Source organism: Syzygium oleosum, unplaced genomic scaffold, assembly GCF_021117445.2.
Source record: "Syzygium oleosum isolate NSW1041296 unplaced genomic scaffold, Sole_v2.1 Sole_v2.06, whole genome shotgun sequence".
In the NCBI taxonomy this organism is placed as follows: domain Eukaryota; kingdom Viridiplantae; phylum Streptophyta; class Magnoliopsida; order Myrtales; family Myrtaceae; genus Syzygium; species Syzygium oleosum.
In genome coordinates, this window is record NW_026607490.1 from 9,594,578 (window position 1) to 9,620,123 (window position 25,546).

Here is a 25,546-nt window from a genome sequence, read left to right on the forward strand (position 1 = left end):
GAATCGCTTGCGTCACTTTCACCGAAATTTATGGCCCCGGCATTCGCCCACCAAAACGAAAAGGATACAGAGCATACCCATATTTAGAAAGCTCACAGATATTTTCTGGCTCCAAAAATACCGAGAAATCACGCAAAAACAAAAACAAAAACAAATAAAAATAAAAATTTAATATTATCTCCACCGAACGGGCCGCGGCACGTGACGGGTCACGTGCAAAAGCCGTAGCCATCTTCTTCTTCCTCCCCCTGCCGTCATCAGGTGCTTACTTAAGCCCCCGCCTTCTCTCTCTCTCTCTCTACAAATGATTTGGTCCGTGAATAAATTTTCTCGGGAAAATTGAAAATTTTCCTCCCCGATTGCATCAATCCCGACGCCGGAATTTTCCCTCACTTTCCCTCGCTTTCCCTCACTTTCTCTCCCAGCTTTCTTCCCCTCCTCCCCTCCCCGTTCCTTTCCTCGGAGAGCGATAAGATTCCGTCGATTTCGAACCGGGTTTTCCTCCGCCGGCGGCCGGCATTCGCGACGCTCGAAATCGCCTCGTGCGCGTACGCAGAAACCGCGGTCCCCGGCGCGGGTTCGAGGCGGCGCGGCGGGCTCCCCCGGTAGCCTCCTCCGGTTCTCGGATCCTAGGGTTTGTGGCGATCTCTCTGTGCATCGTTTTGCGCCTCGAGCCGTCGTGGATGAGAGCTTGGTGTTGCCGGGTCCGATGAACATGGACATTGCGGTTGCGGTCGTCGTCGGCGGGGGTGGGGGCGGGGGCGACGTCGCGTCCCTCGACGCGGACCTGCTGCAGCTCGGCGAGCTCTCCCCCGTGGCCCTCAAATCTAACCCTAGCTTCGTCGACAGAATCTTCAACCAGTGGCTCGCGCTTCCCGAGACCAATCGCCTGGTACGCGCCTCGCGGCTATTGTGATTCGAGCATGCTTCTGGGGCGTGCGTTCCAAGTAGTTGCTTTTCATGTGATCCTTTGCATTTTGTTATTCGGTCTTTTTCGAGGTTGATTTTGTGGGCACCGGCTGTGTTTTTGTCAATTTTTAGTATTGGCAAGCTGTTTGTTTGTTTGGCTGTCGTGGCTGATGGCATGGTTAATCTCGTTGTTGAAGTTGAATTGTTTGTTGATTGATCGTCGTGTAGCTGGGAAGAGATAGTGGGAGACCTGATGGTTGGATGGGCAAAAGGTGCTGCTCTATGCATTTAAACCATAGTGCATTTTGTTTGGTATCGTGAGATTTTATTTGTCCCCTCATCTAAATGGGATAAGGTTTTTATGCTCATTGAAGCTTTTCATAACGTTACAAACTACGAGCTTGTGTTCGATTTGTTAATTGGACGTCAGCATGGTAACATCGGGGCTAATGCATGATGCATTTAAGTGTGAAGTACCGCATCCATTAAGAAAATCTAATACATGCTGATGAGAATAACCGGAGGTGTTAATTGAGTAATTTGAAGATAGCAGAGGGTGAATGCTTGTACAGCAGATTACACGATCAGTTTCCTTGTAGAAATAGTGATAAAATGGCAGATATATTCCGCATATTGCCAAGTGATCATGCTTTTATGGTAATAAGTATAATCCTTTGATCATGCAAGTCACTGGTCGTGGAGAAAAGATGAATGGTTGAGGTTTCTCGTAGTGGGTGGATGGTGGCTTGGAAAGCACTTATGGTATTGCCATGTGCAACCATGGAGGGAACATTCATGAGGGGGAAAATGTATCTGCCATGATTGTTCAAGAAGTTATGCCCACCCTGACTAATTGTGCTTCTAGTGCCAATTAAACCTTGTTTGGATTTACTGATCTGGAATTAGCTTCTGTATCTGCCTTCGACTGGATGCTGAGGTTGCAGAATACTGACAGGCAGCTGTTTCCTTCTCTGCGACAAATTTTACCAAAAGATGAATAGATTACTCTCATACAAAGGAACGAAAATCTCATACTTTATATCTTGATATCTGTATTTATTCTGGGATCTCAATTCACCTTGGTTGGATTTTGCAAACATGGGATGTGAATACATGTTTGTGGAACCAAATCTCACCTGATTCTCTTTTGTATACTAGTTTTGCAAACATGCAATTAACAAAATTCGATTTGGATAGCCCTTCATTTAGAATAAATCTATCATGTATATCTTGTTAGTGAATTTGACAACCCTTGCTTTTAAATGAATTTCGCTGAAGTACATGTATCGTTAATATTTAAGGTTAGGACCCATACTTTTAAAAGGGATTGCTGCCGAGGTCTCCAGAAACATGAGCTTTATGTCGGATTTCATTAAGCAATGTGAGGTTTTTGTGAAGTCTTCCCCTTCCTATTCCGTGATTGATTAAAATGTAAAATTTGCTTTGGGCATGGGTGCGACTAGTTTCTCAAGACCAGATGCTCTTCTATAGTGATATTGTACAATCAGATATTAAACAAACTTGTGTAATGGTGAGCTCATCTCTCTGGGTACTGTTATCCATCAAGTAGTCCATGCTAGTGCATCAGATGCGCTTGATATAGTATGGCAAGGAAAGGGAGAAAGCTCGTGGGAACTCATCAAGAGAAAGTTTTTGGGAGGACGTGCTTGTTAGAAGCATTCTTGAGTTCAAAGGGCGGGAGACATACGTGAATAATTTACTTAAAAATTTATGGTGAAAAGACTAGAAACTGTCCATATAGTAAGTACTGTTATTTATTTCAAGAGGTTTAGTCACGGAAGCTCCAGAAAAGCTCTTCTTTCTAAATGGCAAAAGGGTGATCTGCCATTCTGGAGAGACTTTTTGGGCAATGCTATTTCATGCTTGTTATGATGCCAGATGTCCATGAGGGGGGTAGCATTGAATTGAGCCATTTGAGATGGATATATGAGGAGGGAAAGGGAGGATTCCTGGCATCCACAGAACTCAGAGTGCGCCGTGGGGATATGGTTTTTGTTCTATGGATCAAATCAAAGGATACTAGTTCCTTGGTTTTTTTATAGCTAGGAGGATAAGAGGATGCTTTGGCAAATAAAAATTACAGGCAGATGGAGGGACGGTGTGGGACCTAGAGTTCTCCAGGAAGCTCAAGATTGGGAAACTGAACATGTGTAGTGGCTGCACATTGGGGTTGGGAACTCTACAGTAATATAAGCTTGTAGGATCTATTTCCTGGACAAAACAGAAGGTGACTATCTACATTCTCCATAGATCATTTCTTGGATATTAGAGCACTGGAAGGATGAGCTTTCTAATTTAAAGGGTGCTTGCCTTGGATTCCTGACGAAAGACAATTTGAAGAAGCCAGGTCAAGTGCTACTGCTGTCCAATAGGCATTCCCTCACTAAGCAGAATTTACTATATCTCATCTTCATTAGCATTGCTCAGAGATTGAAAATCTTGGAATCAAACCATGCAACTCTTTCCACATCAGTTGGGCCCTTTTGGGATTTATGAGAGGGGAACTCTCAGCTTGGTCAAGGATGACTTCTTGTAAAGTGGAAATTGCATGTTTTTCAGGTCATTTGGATAAAGAAATAGGAAGTCTCCCCGAAACAAAGAAAGTCCTAGCCCTTTTGGGTGCTCAGTTCTTGAAATTTTTGGATCTCTTACATGATGTGGTAAAGGCGGGCTCATGCTCTTTAATTAACATTTTTGACTTTCCAAGAAATAAATTTTGTACTGAATAGTGATGTGCAACATGCTTGCTGAGTCAGTTTTCGATGGCATAAAAGATTACCATCCCTATTTGTTTGGCTTCTTAGTGTTGCTTGAAGTTGAAGCTCATCATTGCAAGCATTTCTCCTTGCCTTTCTGATTACTAGAAGGATTGGTATGTGAATTGTAAGTGCATTGTCTGATCTGAGGATTGAGATGCAATTGAAAGTGAGCTGGATTTGAACTGTATGATGTTGACTTTCATTGTCTTTATGTGGAATTGTTTTCTAGTATAAAGTTAAGTTTGAGAATTTGCGAAGTGATGGCCATAAGAGTGGGACTGGAGCTGGGGATATTTGTCACGCATCACTTTGCACACCGCTAAATGAAGTTGGTGAAATGGTTTCCGTCCAATGACATAGAATTGTTTTCTATGGAGCTAATTTTGAAGCTTTGCAATGTAAAGGCCATTGGTAGGAGTGATACCGGAGTTGTTGGGGATATTGGTCTAGGATCACTTTGCATACCGCTAAACAATAAGGTTCGATAGTAGGCTGTTGCAGTTGACTACACAAATCCCTTATCTTGAACTCCATCATGGCAACTCAGATCTAAATCGGCCTTACCTTAAATGCCTTATGAGAACTTCTCATCTTAGATAAACTAATTTAACCTTGGGGTTAATTTCCAACTGCCTTTTTGGAGAATCCACCACATAAAGTGCAGCAAACTTTATCATAGTTGTTATACTCTCCGTTCAGTTTGAATGGTATTTTGTGGTGGAATGTGCTGCTTTTGCTTTCTTTCTTTCCTCTTGAATCTTGTGAACCACAACATCTTCTTGAACTGCTCAATTTGTCCTCATTCTCCGTGAGGTTCTGGGATAGGGTCCCTTTTCTATTAAACATGAGTGCTCATACTGTTTCATCTGAAGCATAAATTTTACAAAGTTCGTCTTAGTTTTGACGGTCAGTTTTTTTGAGAATTAAGTTTATGATCTAGCCATCAAGCATTGACTGCATGGAACTGATCTAATTTAGCATGCCACTCGATAACAATATCCTTCTTTGCTTATTTTCCAGCTTTCCTTTTTTTTTTTTTGGTCGAAATTCCAGCTTTCCTTATCAGGTGTTTATTAATGCTGCTATTTTGATGGATGTAGGTGACATCATTGCTTAATGATGCAAAGGCAGGTCATCCTCTGAATGCACTTGGAAATTCTTCTACTGCAACTACTTCTGCTAGCAATTCACTACCTTCACTATTTCCTGCTGGCAGTGCACCTCCACTTTCTCCAAAAAGTACTTCTGGTTCACCTCGCACGACAAAGCAGAGAGCTGGCCCTTCTAATCTGGGCTCTCCTTTGAAAGTAGTGAGTGAGCCAGTTAGAGAAATAATCCCCCAGGTTCTCCTGATGCTTATAAGTTGTATTGTGTAAGCTTTGTAGTCCTCTCTTGCCTTTTGATGATGAATTTTCTTGTGCTTCTGCTGTTGCAGTTTTACTTTCAGAATGGTCAACCCCTTCCAGTTGAACTGAAAGAACAATGTTTGTATAGAATCAATCATTTTTTCTATGGTCGTTCAGAAGGATTGCAGATAACTGGTGAGACCTTCTTCAGTCCATGTGACACACTTAGAAGTGGTCTTTTGATTGTCTTTTGGTCTTACAGAGTTCAAGCTTGTAACTCGGGAAATATGCAAGCTGCCATCATTCTTCTCAACATCACTGTTCCGGAAAATCGATGTTAATGGTACTGGATTTGTGACGAGGTATGCACTCCTAATCAGGCAAATACAAATTATTTGACGCCCCTTCCAAACAATCTTTACCAGAAGTATGCAAGATACTGGTTTGTTAGCAAAACTTTGTGAGATGATTTTGGTATAAATTTTCTATTAAATGCTCTTCAGGGATGCATTTATTCATTATTGGGTCAATGGCAATATGTTGACGAAGGATATAGCTACTCAGATATTTACAATTTTGAAGCAACCGGAGCTCAGACATCTTACTCAGGTTTGCTGCTGTCTGTTTCTTTCTTATACGTTATAGCCCTCGTTGGTTATTTGAATAGGTGTTTTATGATTGAAATTGGTGATGATATTATATTTACTTTGACAAATATACTTTTGTTACACTGTTAGTCTCTTAAATTGTCTCTTACAAAATTCTCCTTATTTATAACAGGATGACTTCAGACCTGTGCTTCAAGAACTTTTGGCCACTCATCGAGGTCTGGAGTTTTTGCAAACCACGCCCGAGTTTCAGGATAGATATGGTTCGTTCTAAAACCAGTTGATCAGCTTCTCTTAGTTCCTTGGTTGTAGTTAATTCCTGTTTCAAATGAATACTGGCCAAATGAAATGTGTTTGACCAATTTTTGCCACTCAACTGTTGCTGTAACACAGTTGCATGTTTGGATATCATCGAATTATTGCAGGAAATAAAAAAGATTCTTGCACGAAGTACTTAAGGAAGCTGCTAAATACTTTCCTGTTGGAGTGAGTCTGTTGTTGTAGAGCGTAATTACTAGACTTTCACAGACTCAGGGAACTCTTGAAGCATAGAAGTTTTCAACTGTGAAAGCTATGAATTTAGGATCCTCCAGTACAGTCTGTCAGAAGAAAGGAAAAGGTTCAGTCCATCAACAAGTAAAAGTATGAGTTCAAGCTTTGGGGATGAAGTTGCATGATGAATTAAACTATAGTGTGTCAAGCGGAAATATAGTTTCTAAAAGTATATCTATGGTTTTTCCTTGTGTCTTATATTCCTTTTCAGGTTCTAATTTAAAGTTTTCATTCTTACAATATTGTTGTAATTGGCCCAAATTGAGTTGACACAAATTGTTCCTCAAACTTACCTCGAGACAAGACTTCTAAACTCAAAACAGGACTTGAGATGGGCTCAATAATGCATTTGATGCGCTCAGCCTCAATAAGCAAAAACTAAGTTTCATGTAAGCTTGAGAAAAACTTGAAGTTGAGCTTGAGTCAAACTCGAGTTTCAAGTGACAATTATAATTTGAATATAATTTTGCTGTTACTCATGGAGGCTTATGAAGATATTTAAAATGTGGAAAAGTTTAATTTCCCCGATTAGGCTCATAAGTTTGTCCATTGAAGTGTTTTCAAGATCAAGGTTCGCAGTTGACATTCAAGCTACTTGAACTCGATACTTGATCTCAAGTAGCTCAACTGTTTGGTATCCTGATGAAAAGCTCCTCTTGGTTAACGGGGTAACACACACACACACACACACACACACATTGTTTTGTGGAAATTTCTCCTCCTTTTACCATTAATATTTGATTGGTTTTCTGGTTCTTTTAATTTATGTGTTTTTCAAACAGCTATCATGGTGGTAAAAAAAAAAAAAACAAAAAAAGGACAGGTTTCCTTTAATTATTGCCTTCCTCCACTCGGTTAAGATGGTGGAACATTTTCTAGTTTCCTATGTTTTGTAAGATAAATGATCCGTTGCTTTATATAACTAAGTTGGCCCGTGGATATTATATAAACGAAGAGACTGTTTTGGTTAATTATGTCTGCTGTTTTTCTCTTGGGATAACTTGGTACATATAATTAACAACTTTGAGAAATTCCGCCTAGTGATATCTGTGTTGGCATAGAAAAAAAAAGTAGAAGTCATATTTCTGCCCCGTATTTCGATATAAGACGATAGTGTTAACTCTTACTGATCCTTTTATTCTGCCTTTCAATCAGCTTGATTGGCGACAAAACTCTTCTTTTCCGTCCTTTTGATTGGAACTAGCTGCCTATAAATTTCTTGAAGAGGACACTTATATATGTATGGAATTGGGTTTTGCAATCAGAGCACTTTCATTTACGTTCACAGTCTAGTGACCTTTTGCTCTTTGCTTGGTATCTGTCATTCTTTACCTGAATTTAAGTTACCATTTATAGAATTGCTGAGTCTAACATATGAGCTGCTGCATGAGGCAGATAGAACACAGAACCCTATGCAGATGTTGACTATTGCAGTAAATCTCGAGTTTTCCGATATACTGAAGGCATTCCTCATTATCTGATGCAACTCTTCATTTTCGTTGCAGCTGATACTGTAATATATCGAATATTTTACTACATAAATAGGTCTGGAAATGGGCAACTTTCCCTGAGGGAGCTGAAACGTGGAAACATAATAGATGCAATGCAACATGCTGATGAAGAAGAAGATATCAACAAAGTACTGAGGTAGATTGATTATTAACTAAAGATGCTTCCATTAAGATGCCATAATTCTTTCCTCATACGCAGGGCTTATGGTTTGTCAAGTTTTGTATCAAATGCAGATAAGTGCCATTTTGACATAACTGCTTGAAGTTGTGTTAAAAAGATTTAATATGTATTCATCAGAAATGAAGTAGTTTATTTTGCCATGTTCAGTCCGGCATCTTAACTTGAATTTGAGTGGTGACTAAAAAGTTTTAGCAAGTGATGTTATGAAATTTTTCTGTTAGATAGTATCTTTGTGGTGTTTGGCACTTATCTTATTCTTCGCATCAGGTACTTCTCATATGAGCATTTCTATGTAATATACTGCAAGTTCTGGGAGCTGGACACAGATCACGATTTCTTAATTGACAAGGAGAACCTTATCAGATATGGTAACCATGCGTTGACTTACCGAATAGTCGACAGGATATTTTCTCAGGTTTGTGTTAGCTGGATCACTTTACTTTTCTTTTGGCAAAAAGTTATTTGCTCCTTGCAAAGATATGGAATCGTTAGTTCTGTGCTTTCTTGCCTGTATTTTTTTGTTCTCTTCATCAAGGATTTTCTCTCTGATAGCTTTGTTTTATCATCTCAGGTCCCGAGGAAGTTTACGAGCAAAGTTGAAGGAAAAATGGGATATGAAGATTTTGTTTTCTTCATATTATCTGAGGAGGACAAGTCATCCGAGCCTAGTCTTGAATATTGGTATTGCGGCTAGAATTCCTTTAAATATTATATCATGGTTGAGTATAAAAAAGTTTGGGTATCATAAATTATGTTGGGGATCAAATTATTACAATTTACTCAGGCCATCAGATGGAAATATTACTCTGTTAACTTGTTAGGAAAGTGTTGTAATCATCCTAAAATCATTTTAACAAAGGCTCCAAATTCAATAGGGAATAAAAATTTTCAGATCATGGTAACCTTCTTTTACTCTTAATGTGGAGAACACAGCCACACATTAATGTTGGGGTAAGAATTTAGAAGCTATCTTTTGCCAAGTGGTGTTGGATACAATCTTAAGGTTTACTCAAGGCCATTACTTGTGCAGCAGCAAGGTAGTTTATAGCTGTGAGCTTGAATTTTCTTAATGGCATCTTCTCAATGCAACATAATTATTTGTTTCATTGCTTTAAAAATTGAAATGAAAATGGTTCTACTAAATTGGTGAGGATATAAAATGCCTGATCGTCTTAATTTGCCCTAAGCAACAAGTTGGAGGTTCCGAATAATCAAATGGAAGCTGTTGAAAGCAAAAATATTATTTTCTGAGTTCTATTTGAGAAATGTCACCTTTGGAACATAGCAACTGTAGAATATATTTGGCTGGTCTATGTGTAGGTTGACACCTTCTACTTCGTCATCTTTATGTTTAACTTTTTGATCCTACAATTAGAGGTTCTTGCACTAAACTTAGATTGTAAAAATAGAGAGCCAGTCAAATGACAGTTCCTTTTGCTGGTGCACTGGTCTTAGTATCATAAGTAGAATGCTTTGTCTCTCAAGCTGATACTCATTAACTACTTTATGCTAATGTCGGGTTAATTTTATTCATCTCAGTGAAAGTATGGGTTCCTGCTATGTCTTTATCACTGAAAAAACATTAATTAGATGGTGGAATGTTCTACACATCATTTTTTGTCCTTTTGTAACCCGCATTAGCTACTAACATGAGTAAGCTACAGAAACTGGGAAAAAGCAAGTTAACTATTTCCTTTATCTTGATTTGTTTTTGTACCATCTTGTTTTCTTCAATACACCGTTTGAGGTTGGATTTTTTTTGTGTAGGTTCAAGTGCATAGATTTGGATGGCAATGGAGTTATAACAAGGAACGAAATGCAATTCTTTTATGAGGAGCAGTTGCATCGAATGGAATGCATGGCACAAGAACCAGTGCTTTTTGAGGATATTTTGTGTCAGATCATCGACATGATTGGACCTGAGGTTTAACCTTTTTCTTCATTTTAGTTCCTGAGTTCACTCAAAGTATATGACTTGATCAAATATGGAATGTCCCTGGCCTCATCTAAACAACCCCTCCGAGCCAGCAGGTTTCCCATCCTTGTTTCAAAATAGGGAATTCTTTTCGTGGACTGGTCGAACCATGCTGTAGTTGGTCTTTTCATGCCCAGTATGGAGACACTAATCCAACCAGCTGCTGAATTGATGCTTATTTGTGAATGCATCATGTAACACCTGAAGTTTCCTTGCTTGCAGAATGAGAGTTATATCACACTACATGATCTCAAAGGTTGTAAACTCTCCGGAAGTGTTTTCAATATCCTATTCAACCTCAATAAATTTATGGCCTTTGAAACTCGTGATCCGTTTCTGATTCGTCAGGTATATGCTTAATTTAATTTTATGTATGTCAACAACAGAAAAATTACAGTGCCATGCTTCTTTGCCAGGTTTATTGTGGCTTGATAATTTCTTTTTCTTGTTTGACATGAAACAGGAGAGGGAGAACCCTACCTTGACTGAGTGGGATCGCTTTGCGCACAGAGAATATATTAGGCTGTCAATGGAAGAAGACGTCGAAGATGCATCCAATGGAAGTGCGGAAGTTTGGGATGAACCACTTGAGGCTCCCTTCTGAGACCACCTGGGTGAGTTAGATTTCCTACAATTATCTTGAGATAGCGGTATGGGCATCATTCAGGATTGTTGAATGGAACATTGAAATTTGATAAATTAATGGATCCCTTCAAGGCTGTGGCTAGTTAGATTAATGCGACTTCATATTGCCTCCTAGGATAAACTTATAAGTTCCCTGCTTTGAACCGCCCCCTTTGATAAGTTTGTGACGGAAAAAAATAAAATAAAAAAATGAGATAGAAGTTCATAATTCATGCGTGAAACATGTTATTTTCTGCGCTTTTTACTCATTAGATCTCAATGCTGCCTGCTCAAGAGATCCTGCCCAGCAAAGTTTCGACAATATGCCCAGCTGATATCTGTAGAGTGTTAATGCGTGATACTTATACTTTCTTGGTCCGGTCATTTTTTTTATATATAAGGACTAATAAAGAAAGTAATACAGCTTTGTCTGAGATATGCATATTTCCTAACTAATTTCCCTCCCATTTTTCTTTCTTGAACTTGTTCTCTTGGAATTTCTGCTTCAAGTAGTTGTTTGCTCCTCCTGTAGGTTATGAATAGAAGCTTCGATCATTCTCCATGCTAGTTACTGCGCTGGGGAGTCATCCTGCAAAATTAAAACAGAAGTGGCTGTGCATCCATCAGAACTCAAACTTGGCGTCAGCTGTTTGGTCCTATCTTGGATTTCCCTTCAGAAGATGGCCTTTGATTTTGTTTTTTTTTGTGTTAGCTGACTGATAGCGAGGGACTAACAGTGGAACATTTCAGAGCACCGAAGCACGAGGGCAAAGTTTCTGCGAAGGTGTAAGCAGAGAGAGTTTTAAGTGCGTCAAGGCCCAAAAGGGGTAGTTCCGGAGACATCGAGTTTCTATTCTTATGTGTATGCTATGTCATTTTTTTCCCTATGGTAGTGGGTTGGTCGTCCCTTCTTGAACATAGGTTGTTCCTTAAGAAAAACTGTGTGTGTATGTTCATTTACCCCGAGTGTTAACTGTTAAGTAGGTAGGCACATTTTTGTCTTCTTTTAGAGTCCTTTCTTTTTAGCAAATTTTGTTCATATTATTGATAACCGTTTAACTTATTAGTTGATGCGACAGTTTTTTGTCGAATCGCCTCGACTCTTATTCCGAGCGATCTTTCTTGATGGTTTTTTAATGGAGTAGCTGTGAGGTGATTTTTCTGAACTTGCTGCCTATGAAATAGAACAACAGAAATCTACGCCGGATGGATCCATCATAAGGCAAATTCTTGTTGTTGTTCGTCTTCAGACTAACTTGTGTTCAAAGCACGTGCACAAGTGCAGATCCGGCGTCTGATAAATCTCCCGTGTCTTGAACCACAGTCCGATCCCTTCATGCAGTCGAAATTCTTTATGCTGCTGGAATACCTGCCCTCGTGTTGTTGATGCTCGTCGTGTGACATTACGATTTCTATTTCTTGTATTCCGAATCATTCGAGCGGTACGCATAAGTCCAGATCATATAGGATGCCGGTGGAACCAAATTTCTTGCTTAATGCATACCGAGTTACACTCGGAATCTCCGGCTGAGTAAATCCAATCTAGCTATTGCTTCTTCACTCGGAGATTAAGCACGTAAAGCATAGAAATGACGTACCACTGTCTTCAATAGGAATCGAAAACTGACATTATCGACATCGACTTCTTTCTCGGGTTGCGAAGACGCATGATTTGGAATGATGTTAACCGTGGGGCTCCTAGCAGGATACGGCAGATCTGCAATTTCAAATAGGATTTCTGTGTAAGCCCATACTGAGGCCAAACAGAAACTCCACAGCGACCAGGATGAGATTAGGTTACCAGGGAACACGAACTGGAAGCGAATCACAGGTAGATAGATAGGCAGGATCTTTCATTTCCATTTTCATCATGATGGCGGCATTTTCGCAGGGTCACAAAAATCTGGGATGACACCCCGATAATGTCGGTCTAGGAATGAGCACAGAACATGATGAGATCAGGGAACTCAAAAACCTCATCGAATAGAGAGAGTGAAGAACACCAGAGCAGAGGAGAGCCCCCACATCCTTTTTCAGGCGAGCACAGCAGAGGGTCGTGAGTTTTGGAAGCTTTTTCACCCTGACAAAGCCTCCCCCAAAAAAGAAAAGAAAAGAGGAAGAAATGTCTGAATACAGAAGAGAGAGAGAGAGAGAGAGAGAGAGAGAGAGGATTTGGCAGTGGTGAACAGATGAGGGGGGAGGGGGGGACCAGAGATGGTGTAAGAGAAACAGGGCATGTGTTTTCAGAGCCCAACTTGCCCACCAAGTTGCAACTAGCCTTAGAAGCGTTAACGTGACATCTCATTGGCTCAAATCCACTAAATTATTATTATTATTTCGAGATTGGTTCCTTTTCGATATCCCAGAAATTGTTACCAACTTCACATTTTTGTAATGGTTGATGCAAAGACCCCTTGTTGCCCTGCTATCTCCATGCTAATCCTTAGGAGTGTGCAAACCGGACCGCCCGAACCGAGAACTGCCGGGCCTGGACCGAACCGGCCGGTTGGATCCGATTTTCTGAGAGTGTCGGTCCGGTTCTCGGTTCTTAAAAGTGGAACCGGTAAATGGGCGGTCCGGTTCTCTGTTCCAAAGTAGGAACCGGACCGACTTAATATATATATTTTAAATTTATTAAAAAACCATAATCTGCTCACCTTTTCCCTTTCCTCACGCTCATGGCTCGCCTGGCTTTTCCCTTCCTTTAGGTTTATATGTAAATGTCAGGGTACATCTTCGGTTTGACTTCCTTGACATGCTTGTCATTTTTATTTCTCCCAGTTGCCAGGGGATCAAATACTTCTTCGCCTAATTGGCATCCCTTTTGAGCATATGTTGATTTCATGTATGGTTAGGGAATTTCACCATGTTCCTGCTGATTATGCATGGACTCTACTATTTTATCGTATGGTTGAGAAATTTCTATATTGGATCGGACCAGTAATCGATCACCGCTACTAATCCTCACACTCTACACTTTGCTCATAGGTATGCCAAATTCTCAGTTCGTTAATCCGAAAATGAATCTGAGACTTTAAGTTGCCGAAAGTTCATGGTACGGGTAAGTGCGAAATCGATTAATTTGTCTAGGCTTGGCTTACACTTTTTGTTTGTCGAGCCCTGCTTCGGTCTCTGGTTTGAGGATTCCTAATTCCTAATTTGTTTAGTGATTACGATCACAAGTCATTTCAGGGCGAATAAATGCGAGGAGTCACATAAAAATGGTATTTTCTTTTTCTTACTCAAGATCTGAGATTCGACCAAGTGATCGTGATTACAAATTATGCCATGATAATGATTACGAGTACGCGAATGAAAGATCGTCATATCCATCTAGGATAAAAAAAAATGACAGTTGACGGGTAAATCAGTTTAGGGTTTTACGCTTCGTTTGTCACATGCGTGCAGGTTTTCTGTAATATTAATCCAATTTAACTAAAACTAAGAGAGGCTAAATTTATCACATATGTACAAATTTAGAATTTTTGATAAATATTTTGTGATATTAACTCTCGAAAAAAATCATCGAACGTGAATCGAGAAGCGAAGGGTGTCACGACCGTGTGGGGGTGGTCCCTGGATTGCCCCCCCACACTTTAAGGGCAGAGTACGATCAAAGTCATGGGAAAGCAAAGAGAGAAAGAAAGAAACAAATCCACCGTACCATGTTCATTGTCTCGAGATCTACTTGACAACCTAAGTCCATCATCATACCTAATCAGAAATTAAAATGACTGGCCAACGAGATGGTTAAAAGTACGATGCCGCTCGTTTGGTCCGTCGAACGCCGACTCGGGCTGTTTCGTTCCCCGGCGCTGCTCGCGCGATTGCGACGAATTGAAATGTGTTAACGATCAATCATCTCTTAAACTCCACTCCGCATCGATTGCTTCTTGAGAGCGTGTGAAGTCATCTTATCGTTCACTCGGTCCCCTACATTTTGGAAGTTGATTTTTCCGTGGCTAAACGCGGAGCAATTGCCGAGAAATACTCCGAATTCCACAAGTCGTGCAAAATGCCCTCATGAACTAACCACGACAAGCCCCTAAGACCATGACCGTCTAACAACATCTCCTCCAAAGCATGCGATTATAACGAACGATCCGAAGTTCCATCTGGAGACGGGCTTTCCAAATGAGATTCCTAACTCTGGAAAAAGAAAAAAGAGAATCCCAATATACCGTCGCGAGTGGCGGGTCTCGCAAACTCGCGCCGTCGTCTCTCGATGAAATCCATCCATCTGAATCGATGCGCGTATCATGCCGATTACCGATAAACTCCACAACTACTACATTCCACACGAAGAGGATTTAGACGTCTCCTACGATTATTAGCGATTCTTGCTCGTTTCAAAACCTTTCGAAGCTGTCCCACCGAGGACGAACGAAAATTTATAATAAAAGAAGGAAGTCTGGTATAGATGCTCTCGTGGACTCTTCAAGGCCATGTTTGGCTTTGGTTCGAAGCCAAGGAATCGATCACGCTCGTGCACGCCATGCGACTTTTACAGGTAGATGTGGCCAAGCAGCCTCTCGTCGAGTCAAACTGTCGGTAGCAGGAAAATTGATTAGGAACTTTGATTAGCATCATCCAGTGTTAACAAGATCTGCCCCATTTCGCGAACATTTTTAGCACGAAATTAATTACGACATAACATGTGTCCACACGTTATTGGGTGTTTATATATGTATAAAAAAGTGGGAAAATACTAATCTCGAGATGCATAAAGAATGTGCCTCCAAGGCAAAGACGTTGATATGAACCTACGAATGGGTCCGATATGTAGAAAGCCATTGCGTGCGGTATTTAGATGAAAGGGCGACACTGCCGCATCGGTGATATGCGGGGCGATCCGACCTTCCGGGCCTCGAAAGGCCTTGCGTCGGGTATAGAAATATCATCGGCGACGGGTTTAAACTATCTTTTTATGAACGGTTTATTCGGTTGGTGAAGCGATCCGCGTGTTATTGGGTGTTTACATGTAAAAAAAAAAGGGAAAATCTTAATCTCAAGGAGCGTGAAGAATGTACCTCCAAGACAGAGAGGTTGGTACGAATCCATATAATGTCGGATTGCCCGGTCTGATCTATAGTAAGCTATTGCGTGCGGATTTAGATGAAAGGGTGACGCCGCCGCATCAGTGATATGCGGGGCGATCCGACCTTCCGGGTCTTGAAAGGCCTCGCTTCGGGTGTAGAATGTCACCGAGGACCGGCAAAAATATCTTTTTTTTGAATGGTTTATTCGGTTGGTGAAGAGATCCAAAAGGAATTGAATTAGAACCATCCAAAAAGGGCTTTTCGGAAGAGCCCCCACCTTTGTTTCTCCAAATTTTGATTTTTGCCACTATGGTGGGGCTCACCATCGCTCGCCTCACCTAAGTCGCTCCACCACCGTTGGATCTCCCGCTGGAGGGTCCTCCGTCTCCATCGAAAAGTCAATACACCCCGATTAATCAATTCGATTAACTAAATCGATTTGGAGAAAAACAAAGAGAGGATGACACAAATTAGGTGAAGACGGATCCAGGATCGGTTCAGGTTCCACCTAGAACTTATCCGTCGGAATTGCTGAACCTGGAACATACCCTATAACCCACTCCATCATAGGTTTTAAGGTCGGTTTCAGGATATACTCAGGTTCTATCGATTGTGGTGAATCATCACCTCTAATGATCATCTTTTGCTGCTACAGCTATTGGCCACAACTCATATTTAGACACAAAAAAGAATTTGAAAACATTAACAAAGGAAAAGTCTCAGAAATGGATATTGCTGGAAATGGAACCTCAGATTAGTGGTTCCAAATCACACACTCTTCATCAGTCGCTAGGGTATATTGTGGGATTGTGCCAAGACATAAAGCAAGAAAACACACAAAGACTTGTTCTAGAAACCTGCCCGTCGGAACTAGTCTCCCGACTTTTGGAACTTGGAACCTACCCTACGTATTCTAAAACCTGACATTAGTCCGGTTCTCCAATTCCCTTATTACTCTGGAACCATGCTCATCCCTAACACAAATGGTCTATGATCTTTGGCCCAATGCACAATATGATCCACGAACTTTTTGATTCGTTCAATATGATCCCTAAACTAGAAACTAAATTAATCATGTACTAAAAGTTTAGGGATTACATTGAACATGTTTAAAGTTCGGGGACGGCAGTGCACATTAGGCTAAAAAGCTCATAGATCGCATTGGACAAATTGAAAGTTCAGGGACCACACTGCACATCGGGCCAAAGTTCAGGAGCCATCTTCGTCATTTTCCCCGAAAAAGAAGAAGAAAAAAAAACAAAAAATTCCTAAAAATTCGCCAAATGGCACTTTCGCAATTCCGCCCAAACCCGAGCCCCACTTTCGGCAGGCGCGATCTCGAGTGGCAGTCCCCGTAATTCGGTGGGAACTCCAGGGGCGTACTGGTTTCTCTCTCTCTCTAGAGGAGCGGAGAGTTGCGAACGAGTCCGATGACTACTCTCTCTCTCTCCCCTTCTCCTCTACAAACTACATCCCACCACCACCCACCTGAACAACATACGCAGTAGCAGTAGCAGAGCCACAGAGAGAAGAGAGAGAGAGAGAGAGAGAGATCTGAGTCGGGGACGACGAGTCGGCGAGTCGACGACGACCACCGAGTTCGTCCAGGGGGGGGTCAGCGTCGAACAGTGGGGAAAAGGGGGTTCCGGGTTTCCAACTCCTTTCCTTTCCTCTCCTCTCCCTCTTCGGTTCCTCGGACGGAGGGAGCGTGTGTCCCGACCGTTGGATCTGCCTCCCCGCGAGCTCGCGCCCAGCCGCCCGATCCTCCCGTGCGGATCGTACCGCCGCCCTCGTCTTTCTCTCTCCTCCCCGCCGCCCCCGTCTTGCCGATTGCCTTTCCTCCCGTCAACGGTGGCCTCGCCCGCGTGATTTGACCGCGCCCCCGGGTGGGTGGGGGGAGAGGAGCTCTTTGGGAGTTCTTGGCCGCCGCCCTCGGTGTTCTAAGGTGATCGCTTTTTCTTCTTTTGCTTTTTTTTTTTTCGCTTTTGCTTTTGGGGGGTCCGTTCGAAGCTTTGATTTGGTCGAAGAAAGGCGACTTTGGAGAAGCTGGGTCGTTCTTTTTCTTGTTAAAGATTTGTAAAGGAGGGGTTTTCTGAGATGGGCGGTTGCTGTTAGTGCGAGACTTGCTGGTTTGAAGTGAGTGCGATAATGTTTAGGCTCTCTTTCTTTTCAAGAAAAAGAAGATGTAAAGATTCGGCTTGTGTTGCGCGATTTGAGCTTTACGCCGTGGCTTTCTTGTTTTTTTGTTCGATTGGGCAGGTTTTAGCTCTTGGGTCATTGCAGTGCTTGCTGAATGATGCTGCTGCTGGTTGGTTGGTTTTTTTGAGGCATAATTTGGGTTTTGAAGGATCTGAAATGGGTGTAGCTGGAGGGCTGATTACGTTCAGCGAGAGCCCGAGTCTTCGCTGCTCGTGATTGAAAAGTCTGAACTTTCGAGATGAACGGGAAGTGGTGGACTGCGAGTCTAGATGTGGCGGAAGACGTTTGAATAGAGGAAGAAGTCATAGAAGTCGCATTGAAGTCTACTGGAGGAGGATGGATAGGTTACTGTCGTCGCTTAGATATTAGTTCTACAGCTTGGGTTATGACAGAAATGGTGCTGTATACGAATTAGAAGTATCGGAACACGGAGAAAAGGGTTCTAGAGAGAAGCTATGGAAGATTACTTGAAATATGCCCACAGTCCTGCTCACTTGGCAGTCTTGCGTCGTGACCACACCTCCCTCAGGCGCATCATTTCTTCCCTCCCTCGGCTGGCAAAGGCGGGTGAGGTTAACACTGAACCCGAATCCCTCGAGGCTGAGCAAAGGGCGGATGCTGTCTCGGCTGTCATTGATCGGCGTGATGTTCCTGGAAGGGAGACCCCGCTCCACCTTGCAGTGCGTATCCGGGATCCAGTATCTGCGGAGATTTTGATGGCAGCTGGTGCAGATTGGAGTCTCCAGAATGAGAATGGCTGGAGCGCTCTGCAAGAAGCCGTATGCACTAGAGAGGAATCAATTGCTATGATTATCGCACGCCACTACCAGCCCCTTGCTTGGGCCAAATGGTGCCGGAGACTTCCTCGTATAGTTGCTTCAGCTGCTCGTATACGTGATTTCTACATGGAGATAACTTTTCATTTTGAAAGCTCAGTGATTCCATTTATTGGTCGTATTGCTCCATCGGATACGTATCGCATCTGGAAGCGTGGTTCCAACCTTCGAGCTGATATGACCCTAGCTGGTTTTGATGGTTTTCGAATCCAGAGATCGGATCAGACTTTTCTGTTTCTTGGAGATGGCTATACTTCTGAGGATGGTAATCTATCTTTGCCAAGGGGGTCTTTAATCGTTCTTGCACACAAGGAGAAAGAAATCACAAATGCTTTGGAAGGAGCTGGTGCCCAACCAACTGAGGCAGAAGTTGCGCATGAGGTAGCGTTAATGTCTCAAACGAATATGTATAGGCCAGGCATTGATGTTACTCAGGCAGAGCTTGTCCCACATTTAAATTGGAGGCGGCAAGAAAGGACTGAGATGGTTGGGAGTTGGAAAGCTAAAGTCTACGATATGCTCCATGTGATGGTCAGTGTGAAGTCGAGGAGGGTTCCTGGTGCTATGACAGATGAGGAGCTTTTTGCTGTGGAGGATGAAGAAAGGATGGTTCATGGTGGTGGAAATGATGATTATGATGAGGTCTTGACCGCTGAGGAGAGGGCTCAGTTAGAATCTGCGCTCCGTATGGGAAATGCAGATGGTCTTGAGGATGACGATAATGCGATGGATGACTGTCATGAAAATGGTTCAGCAGGCGCTCACGAAAATTGTGAATCCAATGGTGTTCTTAAGGAGAAGAAGAGCTGGTTTGGTTGGAAGAAGGGGGCAAAGAGTGGAACTGATGATCCTGATGATACAAAAATATTAAAGAAGTTCTCGAAGTTGGCTCCGGAAGGTAGCAATCAAAAGTCAATGGATCATCAAAAAGCATCCTCTGAGCTTGCGAAGGATGACTTGGTAGATTCTAAGAAGGAAAAGGAGAAATTTGCCAAGAAAAGGAAGAAGAAAGTGGTCAATGGTGAATCTAAGCATGAAAGTGAGTATAAAAAGGGTCTGAGACCTGTTCTTTATTTGACACCAGACTTCCCTCTGAAAACAGATGAGCTCTTACCTTTGCTTGACATCTTGGCCAACAAAGTTAAGGCTATTAGGAGACTCAGGGAGCTTCTGACTACAAAACTTCCATCTGGCACATTTCCTGTCAAGGTAAGTTTTCTGTATCTGTCGATTCTAATTTTGTTTGTTGTACTGGCTTTTCTAGCCTTTTGTTTAGGCTGGTTATGCAGATCTTTCATGGCTTGGGTTGGAGTAATTTGTGATGTTATTCTGTGTTTTGGTTGCACCAAACTCATGGTTTGCCATGTTGCAATCTTAAATCTCTAATTTTCTTTTAGAGAACTGGTTAGATGGAAAGAAACAGTTATCTGCTTGTTTACGTGTATGATGTTCATATACCTGCATGTGCATGCGGCTGAGTCACACGGTACATAAATGTAATGTGGTGAAACTGCTTTAGGGCATGTCATGAGTATAATGTGCGATTGGTTTTCAAATGGTCTTTGTAATAGAAAGAAAGTCAAGAAAGCTCTCGGATTGGTGTATTCCAGACCTATCATGGTCAAGCTGAAGAAACGTATATTGTTGTTACTTGTTAAATAACTGGGTTTGGCATATTTGTGGGATTGTGATCTCAGAAACACATCATGTCTATCTCATAACTTGTGCTCTTTCTTAGATGGTTTTCTTTTCTGCTGGATTAAGCTTAAAAAATGCTGTTGGAGATCATTGTTTTTGACAACAATACGATGAAAAGTTATGAGTAACTTGCAAATACATTGAAGAATTTATGACAAACAGATTTACATCTTGTGGTCACAACAACTAGAAACGTAGCCATGGATAATTACTTGAAAACAAATTAGAAAAAGGTAGTGGTTGCAGCGTTGGCACTTGTATTCTGTCATCAAGATGATCACCTAACTGAATATAGCATATTCCTTGCAGCTTGCCATACCTATTGTGCCCACCATCAGAGTTCTTGTCACATTTACAAAGTTCGAGGAACTTCAACCCCTGGAAGAATTTTCGACCCCTCCCTCGAGCCCAGCGCATTTCCAGGATGCGAAATCGAAAGAATCTGAAGGGTCGTCGTCATGGATTTCTTGGATGAGAGGGAGTCGTGGTGGGCAATCTAGTGACAGTGATAGTCATCGTTACAAGGATGACTTCGACCCGTTCCACATTCCATCAGACTACACCTGGGTTGATGCGAATGAGAAGAAACGTCGCATGAAAGCAAAGAAAGCCAAGAGCAGGAAGCATAAGAAACCAGCAGCTGCCAGAAGTGGGGACGTGGGGCATCATAGGAGTGAACACATGGAAGAACAATAGCTTGTTTGTTACTCCTAGCTTCAAACTCAGTGTTGAAGGAGAGCAAAAGGCCATTGTGTCTAAAATCTAACATCATTGTTCTGGTTGAAATTCACCTCAGAGGTTGTGGGAGAGATTTCTGGGGGGCAATTGTGTCTGCCTGAAGAGTGGAAGATCAGTGGTTGCTCGACAAGAAGAGTAGGATCTTCTTCAATTGTTGTATGGCTCATGTGATGAGGAGCCGGTGATAGAATTCAATCTTCGCATTGCTTTAACTGCTTGTTTCTATTGTAGTTGTTGTCAAACAACGATCTTTGTATCTAAATCTTCCATTGTCCCGCATAAACATGTCATGATGATTGATGAGTATTCTTTTTTATTCGTCTTTTCAGCAAAACTCGATTGGTAGTGCTCTTTCGTCACTCTCCGCTTGTTATCATCTAAGAAAAATGACAGGAGAGTACTTCTGGTTTTGCAGAATTTGACAGTAAATCTAAGTTAAAGAGTGTGGACATCTTTAGTTTCATAGTTCCTCTATCTTTCTGAAGGTACAAATATAAGGTTACAGCTTATTAGAAGTGCTGTGTTGTAGTCCAGTGCTTGTTCTGAACTTGGCTCGTCTCCATTCAATTTATCGCCTTCATATTACATTATCCTCTCTGCTTTTTGAATTTTTAGAGGTCTTCGGATCCTGTCTTATCTGTCTATCAAGAGGCTGAAATCCATATTCAATCTCTATTTATATATTTGGCAGCTTATGATGAACATTTCCCACTCAGTAGTTCGCTTTGAATCAATAATAATGCATTTAGATATTTGATCACCGACTGCTATCATGTCATCCAAATAGTATGGATTTGCTAAACTAGGCTGGTCAGAGGTGTAGAGCTAGCTGAGTTGCACCTCGTCAAAGGGCCTTTCCACTTCCTCATGAAATCTTCATTAGAGGGACCAATAGGTCCCGGATCACCACGAAGTATTATTAACTTTGTATTAAGAATATTCCATACGGTTAGGGGAATCGCATCATGGTAATGCTAACGTCCTGAGGCACCATAGAGAAGAATGAGGGAATTGGCACTAAACCCCAACATCGTGTGGCCTGTAAGAAGGATACTCGAGGAACCACAAAACGACACCAGCCAACCACGAAAGGGCAAGAAAGAGAAGGAAATTCAATAAAATTGAAGATCGAGAAAGTGGGCAAGACCGAAGAAATAGAGAAAAAGAGAAAGAGTAGGTGTTGAGGATGGCGTTGAGGATTTTGCTTTTATCTCTATTTGTCGGAGAGATAAATCAGACAAATTTTGTATCCATAAAGTTGAGAGAGAATTTATACTTTCACGAGCAAACGTTGGACCCCAAATAATAGATTTAAAACGTTAGAATATCTCACTACACTCTACATTGAAATAACAATAAAACCTAATTAATTATATAACTAGTTGCAATTGGAAAAGACAACAAACGGTATAAACAAACAAATGAAACTCCTCATCTCCAACGGTCACTTTTTGGGCCGCCTACTTCTCCTCCTTTCAAACTTTCCGGCTTCTCTCTCTCTCTCTCTCTCTCTCTCTCTCTCTCTCTCTCTCAGAAGTCAATGAACGCTTGCTAAGCATCTGCTTGAAACTCGACCCTTCATAATGGGTTGCCTTTTGGGTTGTTTTAATGCTTCCAAGCATCAGAGACGCCCCAAATCGGCTCAAATCTCTCCTTCCAAGCCTCAGGTATGGTCTTTCACTTTTTTCTTTTGAAGTTTCTCGTCTTCTTTACATTCCCTTCCCTTGTCGCTATAGAGCTCTGATATCTTGGTTCCTTTCGCGTCCCAGAGCCAGGCCAAAGCTCTTTTACCTGCCGGATCCACAGAGAAAACAGACGCTGAAGCTCTCATTGAGATCAGAAGAGAATCACGGTAACGGGTTTGGTGGGTTGAGGTGTTTCATCTGGGATTTTTCTTAGCGTTTTGTTTGGTGAGTCAATGCAGTCTTTCAAGGAGTTGGGGTTCGTTTGCTTTTTGCAGTGTAAGTGATGAGAAGCAGTTGGAGCAGCTCAACCATGGCAAGAAGAAAGTTGCATTTGATTTGCATGTCAAGACGTATGAGTTTTCGCCTGCTGTTGAAGAAGAAGAAGAAGTTGGAGTTGGTGATGTTTGGATTGAGGTAAATGAGGCGAAAGAGAGAGAAAGCGGATCAGTCTGTCGTTCGACTTTAATAGAACCAAATGGGTCATCTTGTGCTTGGAACAATAGATACACGGATTGCGCAAGCAGTGATGATGAGCTTGGAGGCACCGACCTTGAGGAAATCGATGTAGAAGAGGATGGTGTTGAAGACGAAGGAGTTGGTGTTTGTGATGGAGAGATTGCGGTGCAAGAGGAATCATCCGAGTCTCTGTTTTCTCTGTCAATAGATTCTAGAAAACATTCCTTTGTCGCTGAAGTTGCGGACAAGGAGGAGGTTAACAGTCCATTCCCTGTGAAGAGTTCTTGGCGAAATGAACTCAACACGTCGGCTTTCAACCAGAGTGCTCGCCTTAGGATCGAGCACATCGATTCGGTGTTGAACCCAGTTGAAAATCTTCCTCAGCGGAAAGCTGTCACAGCAAGAGCAAATTCTCCAATAAAGAACCAGGACAAAGAGAATGTCCACAAGGAGAAAGAGGTTCTTTTGTCCACTGGACCAAAGCCCACTTTCGCACCGGCCAATCACCTTTGTAAACCAACTTCAAACAATTCTAGGTTCACAGGCCAAGAAATTGCAGTTGATACAAGCCTTTCGAGCTGGTTGGTCGATTCCGAAGCCACGCCCAAGTCGAAATGTAGCAATGACTCGGTGGGAAATTCGCCCTCAGAAAGAGCTAGCACGCCCAGGAGCGACAAAGGCCAGCCAGTTGTGGAAGTTCCTATTGTAGAAGACCTCAGGCAGTTCTCTGCTTCTACATCTCCGAGGTGGTTGAGAGGCCGAACTCCTGACGAATCACCTGTTTTAGGTACCGTGGGGAGTTATTGGAGCCACACTGGGCAAGCTGTGGAGTAGGACTTGGGCTCTTCGTGCAAGCTTTGTTGTTATGCGAACAAGAGGTACCTGTGGATTTTGGCTAATCAGTGTAAAAATGTTTTAGTTGGCAGTGTTTACTAACAAGCTTTCTTGTTATGCAGAAAACTCCATCTGCAGCAAGGCTGGAGAGTACTTTAGAGGGGAGGTAGAATTGCATGTAGCTCGGAAGCACGCTTTCAGTGAAGCTATCTGGTACTCTTTTTGGGTGTACGTAATAATACCTAATGAGCAACGTATTCCTTGATTCCAATTTTCAATTAAATGCATTGACATGGTTGAAGTCACCTTGTATTGCTGTTTTCTTCTTCACATATGTGTCTCTCTTGTGCAGTTTCTTTGGTGACAGTTTCAATAAACTCAACTTATGCGAAATTCATCAATATGATTGTCTTCACACAGTATTTTCAACTTGTTTGGAGCCATTGGTATAACGAGAAACTTATTGTCCAATCATGAAAGTTGACCAGAAAGGTGTGGGTTGAATGGGCACCTGAAATGAAGCGGTGAGGCTCCAGTAATAGACATAATATCTTGCTAGGGAAACCTTCAATTCTAAGTTTCTAACATGGAGTAAAAAGAAAGCGTGGCCTGAAAATTATGATTGAAAATGCTCAAATCCAACATGGCAAACCAATTTTGCTGTAAAAGTTACGTGTCAAAATCCAGCAATGCTGTATTTTGGTTTCTGAAATGCCCATTTATCATGAACTTCGTACCTTGTATGTTCAAGTGAAGTTGGTGAGATGCGATGAGTCTTTCTTTATTGATCTGCTCTGTTCAGTTGGCAACTTAAGAAGAGTTTCTGCAGAGTAAGAACGATGACTTACAAATGCTGTGAGTTTGATATATCTAAATTGTGCATTTCAGCCGTCTGTTTAATAAGTGAAACGTGATACAAAAAGCGAATGCCACATTAGCCTCCATTAAATACCACCGTAGTTTTCCAAATAAAAAGCAATTTAGTGGAAGAACTTAAAAATTTGGTGATATTGTTGAAAGTAACTCTGAAGTTGAATGATCGACCATAGATCTCAGCATGACTGTTTAAGGCATAAACCATATTTTTTTGTACATTTATATTCTCTCGGCTCGACACAGGATGCAAACTGCTATCATCTTCTTGAATAAAGAATTTAAGTATAGATCATTCTATTGCAGCAATAGAACAGCTGGAGAATTGTCAGTCTATGAAGTGTCCTCTTCGTTCCAAAAGCTTGGTGTCTTTCTCGAGAAAAAAAGTTGAAACTGTCAAGAAAAAGTTTAGTGAGAAATGGAGCCTTCAAAAGATGGAATTAGATGCATGGCTGAGTGACCTAGATGTTGGTTATGATGTAAACAAATTTCTTGATGAAATTACGGTAAATTTGATAGCATGCCAACCATAGAGAGGTGGAAAGCATGCAATGGAATCACCCTCAAATTGAATGAAGTTAGATTTAGAGATATTAAATCATTTTCCAGTGGAGATATCGGCTCCAATCTTGACTTCGTATCACTTGTTGCAATGGGAACTTAGGAAAGACCACAACCGCAAAAAGCACATGTGATGATCCG

General features: G+C 41.7%; 3 protein-coding genes and 1 long non-coding RNA gene across 7 annotated transcripts; 3 read left to right on the forward strand and 1 right to left on the reverse strand.

Moving 5' to 3' along the window:
- Positions 1-286: 286 nt before the first annotated feature.
- On the forward strand, positions 287-11,577 carry LOC115690089 (serine/threonine protein phosphatase 2A regulatory subunit B''beta-like). 2 transcript variants are annotated; one of them, XM_030616328.2, is made up of 13 exons: positions 287-892; positions 4,790-4,999; positions 5,125-5,230; positions 5,298-5,397; positions 5,539-5,644; positions 5,816-5,906; positions 7,701-7,842; positions 8,155-8,302; positions 8,459-8,568; positions 9,655-9,811; positions 10,085-10,210; positions 10,326-10,476; positions 11,019-11,577. In XM_030616328.2, the coding sequence occupies exons 1-12, from the start codon at positions 710-712 to the stop codon at positions 10,464-10,466; spliced, it is 1,620 nt and encodes a 539-aa protein (XP_030472188.1). In that variant the 5' UTR covers positions 287-709; the 3' UTR covers positions 10,467-10,476; positions 11,019-11,577. The 2 variants fall into 2 exon arrangements, with proteins under 2 accessions (XP_030472188.1, XP_030472186.1); XM_030616326.2 differs by having other exon boundaries at positions 288-892; positions 4,790-5,032.
- A 91-nt stretch (positions 11,578-11,668) lies between these two features.
- Positions 11,669-12,413, reverse strand: LOC130138427 (uncharacterized). Its single transcript, XR_008816825.1, has 2 exons — positions 12,288-12,413; positions 11,669-12,203 (listed from the first exon to the last, which is right to left on the reverse strand). It is a non-coding gene; the product is annotated as an uncharacterized LOC130138427 (long non-coding RNA).
- Positions 12,414-17,520: 5,107 nt separating this feature from the next.
- Positions 17,521-21,330, forward strand: LOC115690088 (uncharacterized). The gene is made up of 2 exons (XM_030616325.2): positions 17,521-19,769; positions 20,568-21,330. Exons 1-2 carry the CDS (start codon positions 18,180-18,182, stop codon positions 20,952-20,954), a joined length of 1,977 nt encoding a protein of 658 aa, XP_030472185.1. The 5' UTR covers positions 17,521-18,179; the 3' UTR covers positions 20,955-21,330.
- Positions 21,331-22,482: 1,152 nt separating this feature from the next.
- Positions 22,483-24,276, forward strand: LOC115690077 (uncharacterized). 3 transcript variants are annotated; one of them, XM_030616314.2, is made up of 4 exons: positions 22,483-22,663; positions 22,766-22,848; positions 22,957-24,015; positions 24,094-24,276. In XM_030616314.2, exons 1-3 carry the CDS (start codon positions 22,580-22,582, stop codon positions 23,969-23,971), a joined length of 1,182 nt encoding a protein of 393 aa, XP_030472174.1. In that variant the 5' UTR covers positions 22,483-22,579; the 3' UTR covers positions 23,972-24,015; positions 24,094-24,276. The 3 variants fall into 3 exon arrangements, with proteins under 3 accessions (XP_030472174.1, XP_056168577.1, XP_030472173.1); XM_056312602.1 differs by having other exon boundaries at positions 24,110-24,276; XM_030616313.2 differs by having other exon boundaries at positions 22,957-24,276.
- Positions 24,277-25,546: the final 1,270 nt, after the last annotated feature.

Bases quoted from the DNA above. Each gene is read 5' to 3' on its own strand.
- LOC115690089 (XM_030616326.2), top strand. From the start codon at position 710: ATGAACATGGACATTGCGGTTGCGGTCGTCGTCGGCGGGGGTGGGGGC. The intron at 893-4,789 runs GTACGCGCCTCG...TGATGGATGTAG, and splicing joins TTCCCGAGACCAATCGCCTG to GTGACATCATTGCTTAATGA. The intron at 9,812-10,084 runs GTTTAACCTTTT...CCTTGCTTGCAG, and splicing joins TCGACATGATTGGACCTGAG to AATGAGAGTTATATCACACT.
- LOC115690088 (XM_030616325.2), top strand. From the start codon at position 18,180: ATGGAAGATTACTTGAAATATGCCCACAGTCCTGCTCACTTGGCAGTC. The intron at 19,770-20,567 runs GTAAGTTTTCTG...TATTCCTTGCAG, and splicing joins CTGGCACATTTCCTGTCAAG to CTTGCCATACCTATTGTGCC.
- LOC115690077 (XM_030616313.2), top strand. From the start codon at position 22,580: ATGGGTTGCCTTTTGGGTTGTTTTAATGCTTCCAAGCATCAGAGACGC. The intron at 22,664-22,765 runs GTATGGTCTTTC...TTCGCGTCCCAG, and splicing joins TCTCTCCTTCCAAGCCTCAG to AGCCAGGCCAAAGCTCTTTT. The intron at 22,849-22,956 runs GTAACGGGTTTG...TGCTTTTTGCAG, and splicing joins GAGATCAGAAGAGAATCACG to TGTAAGTGATGAGAAGCAGT.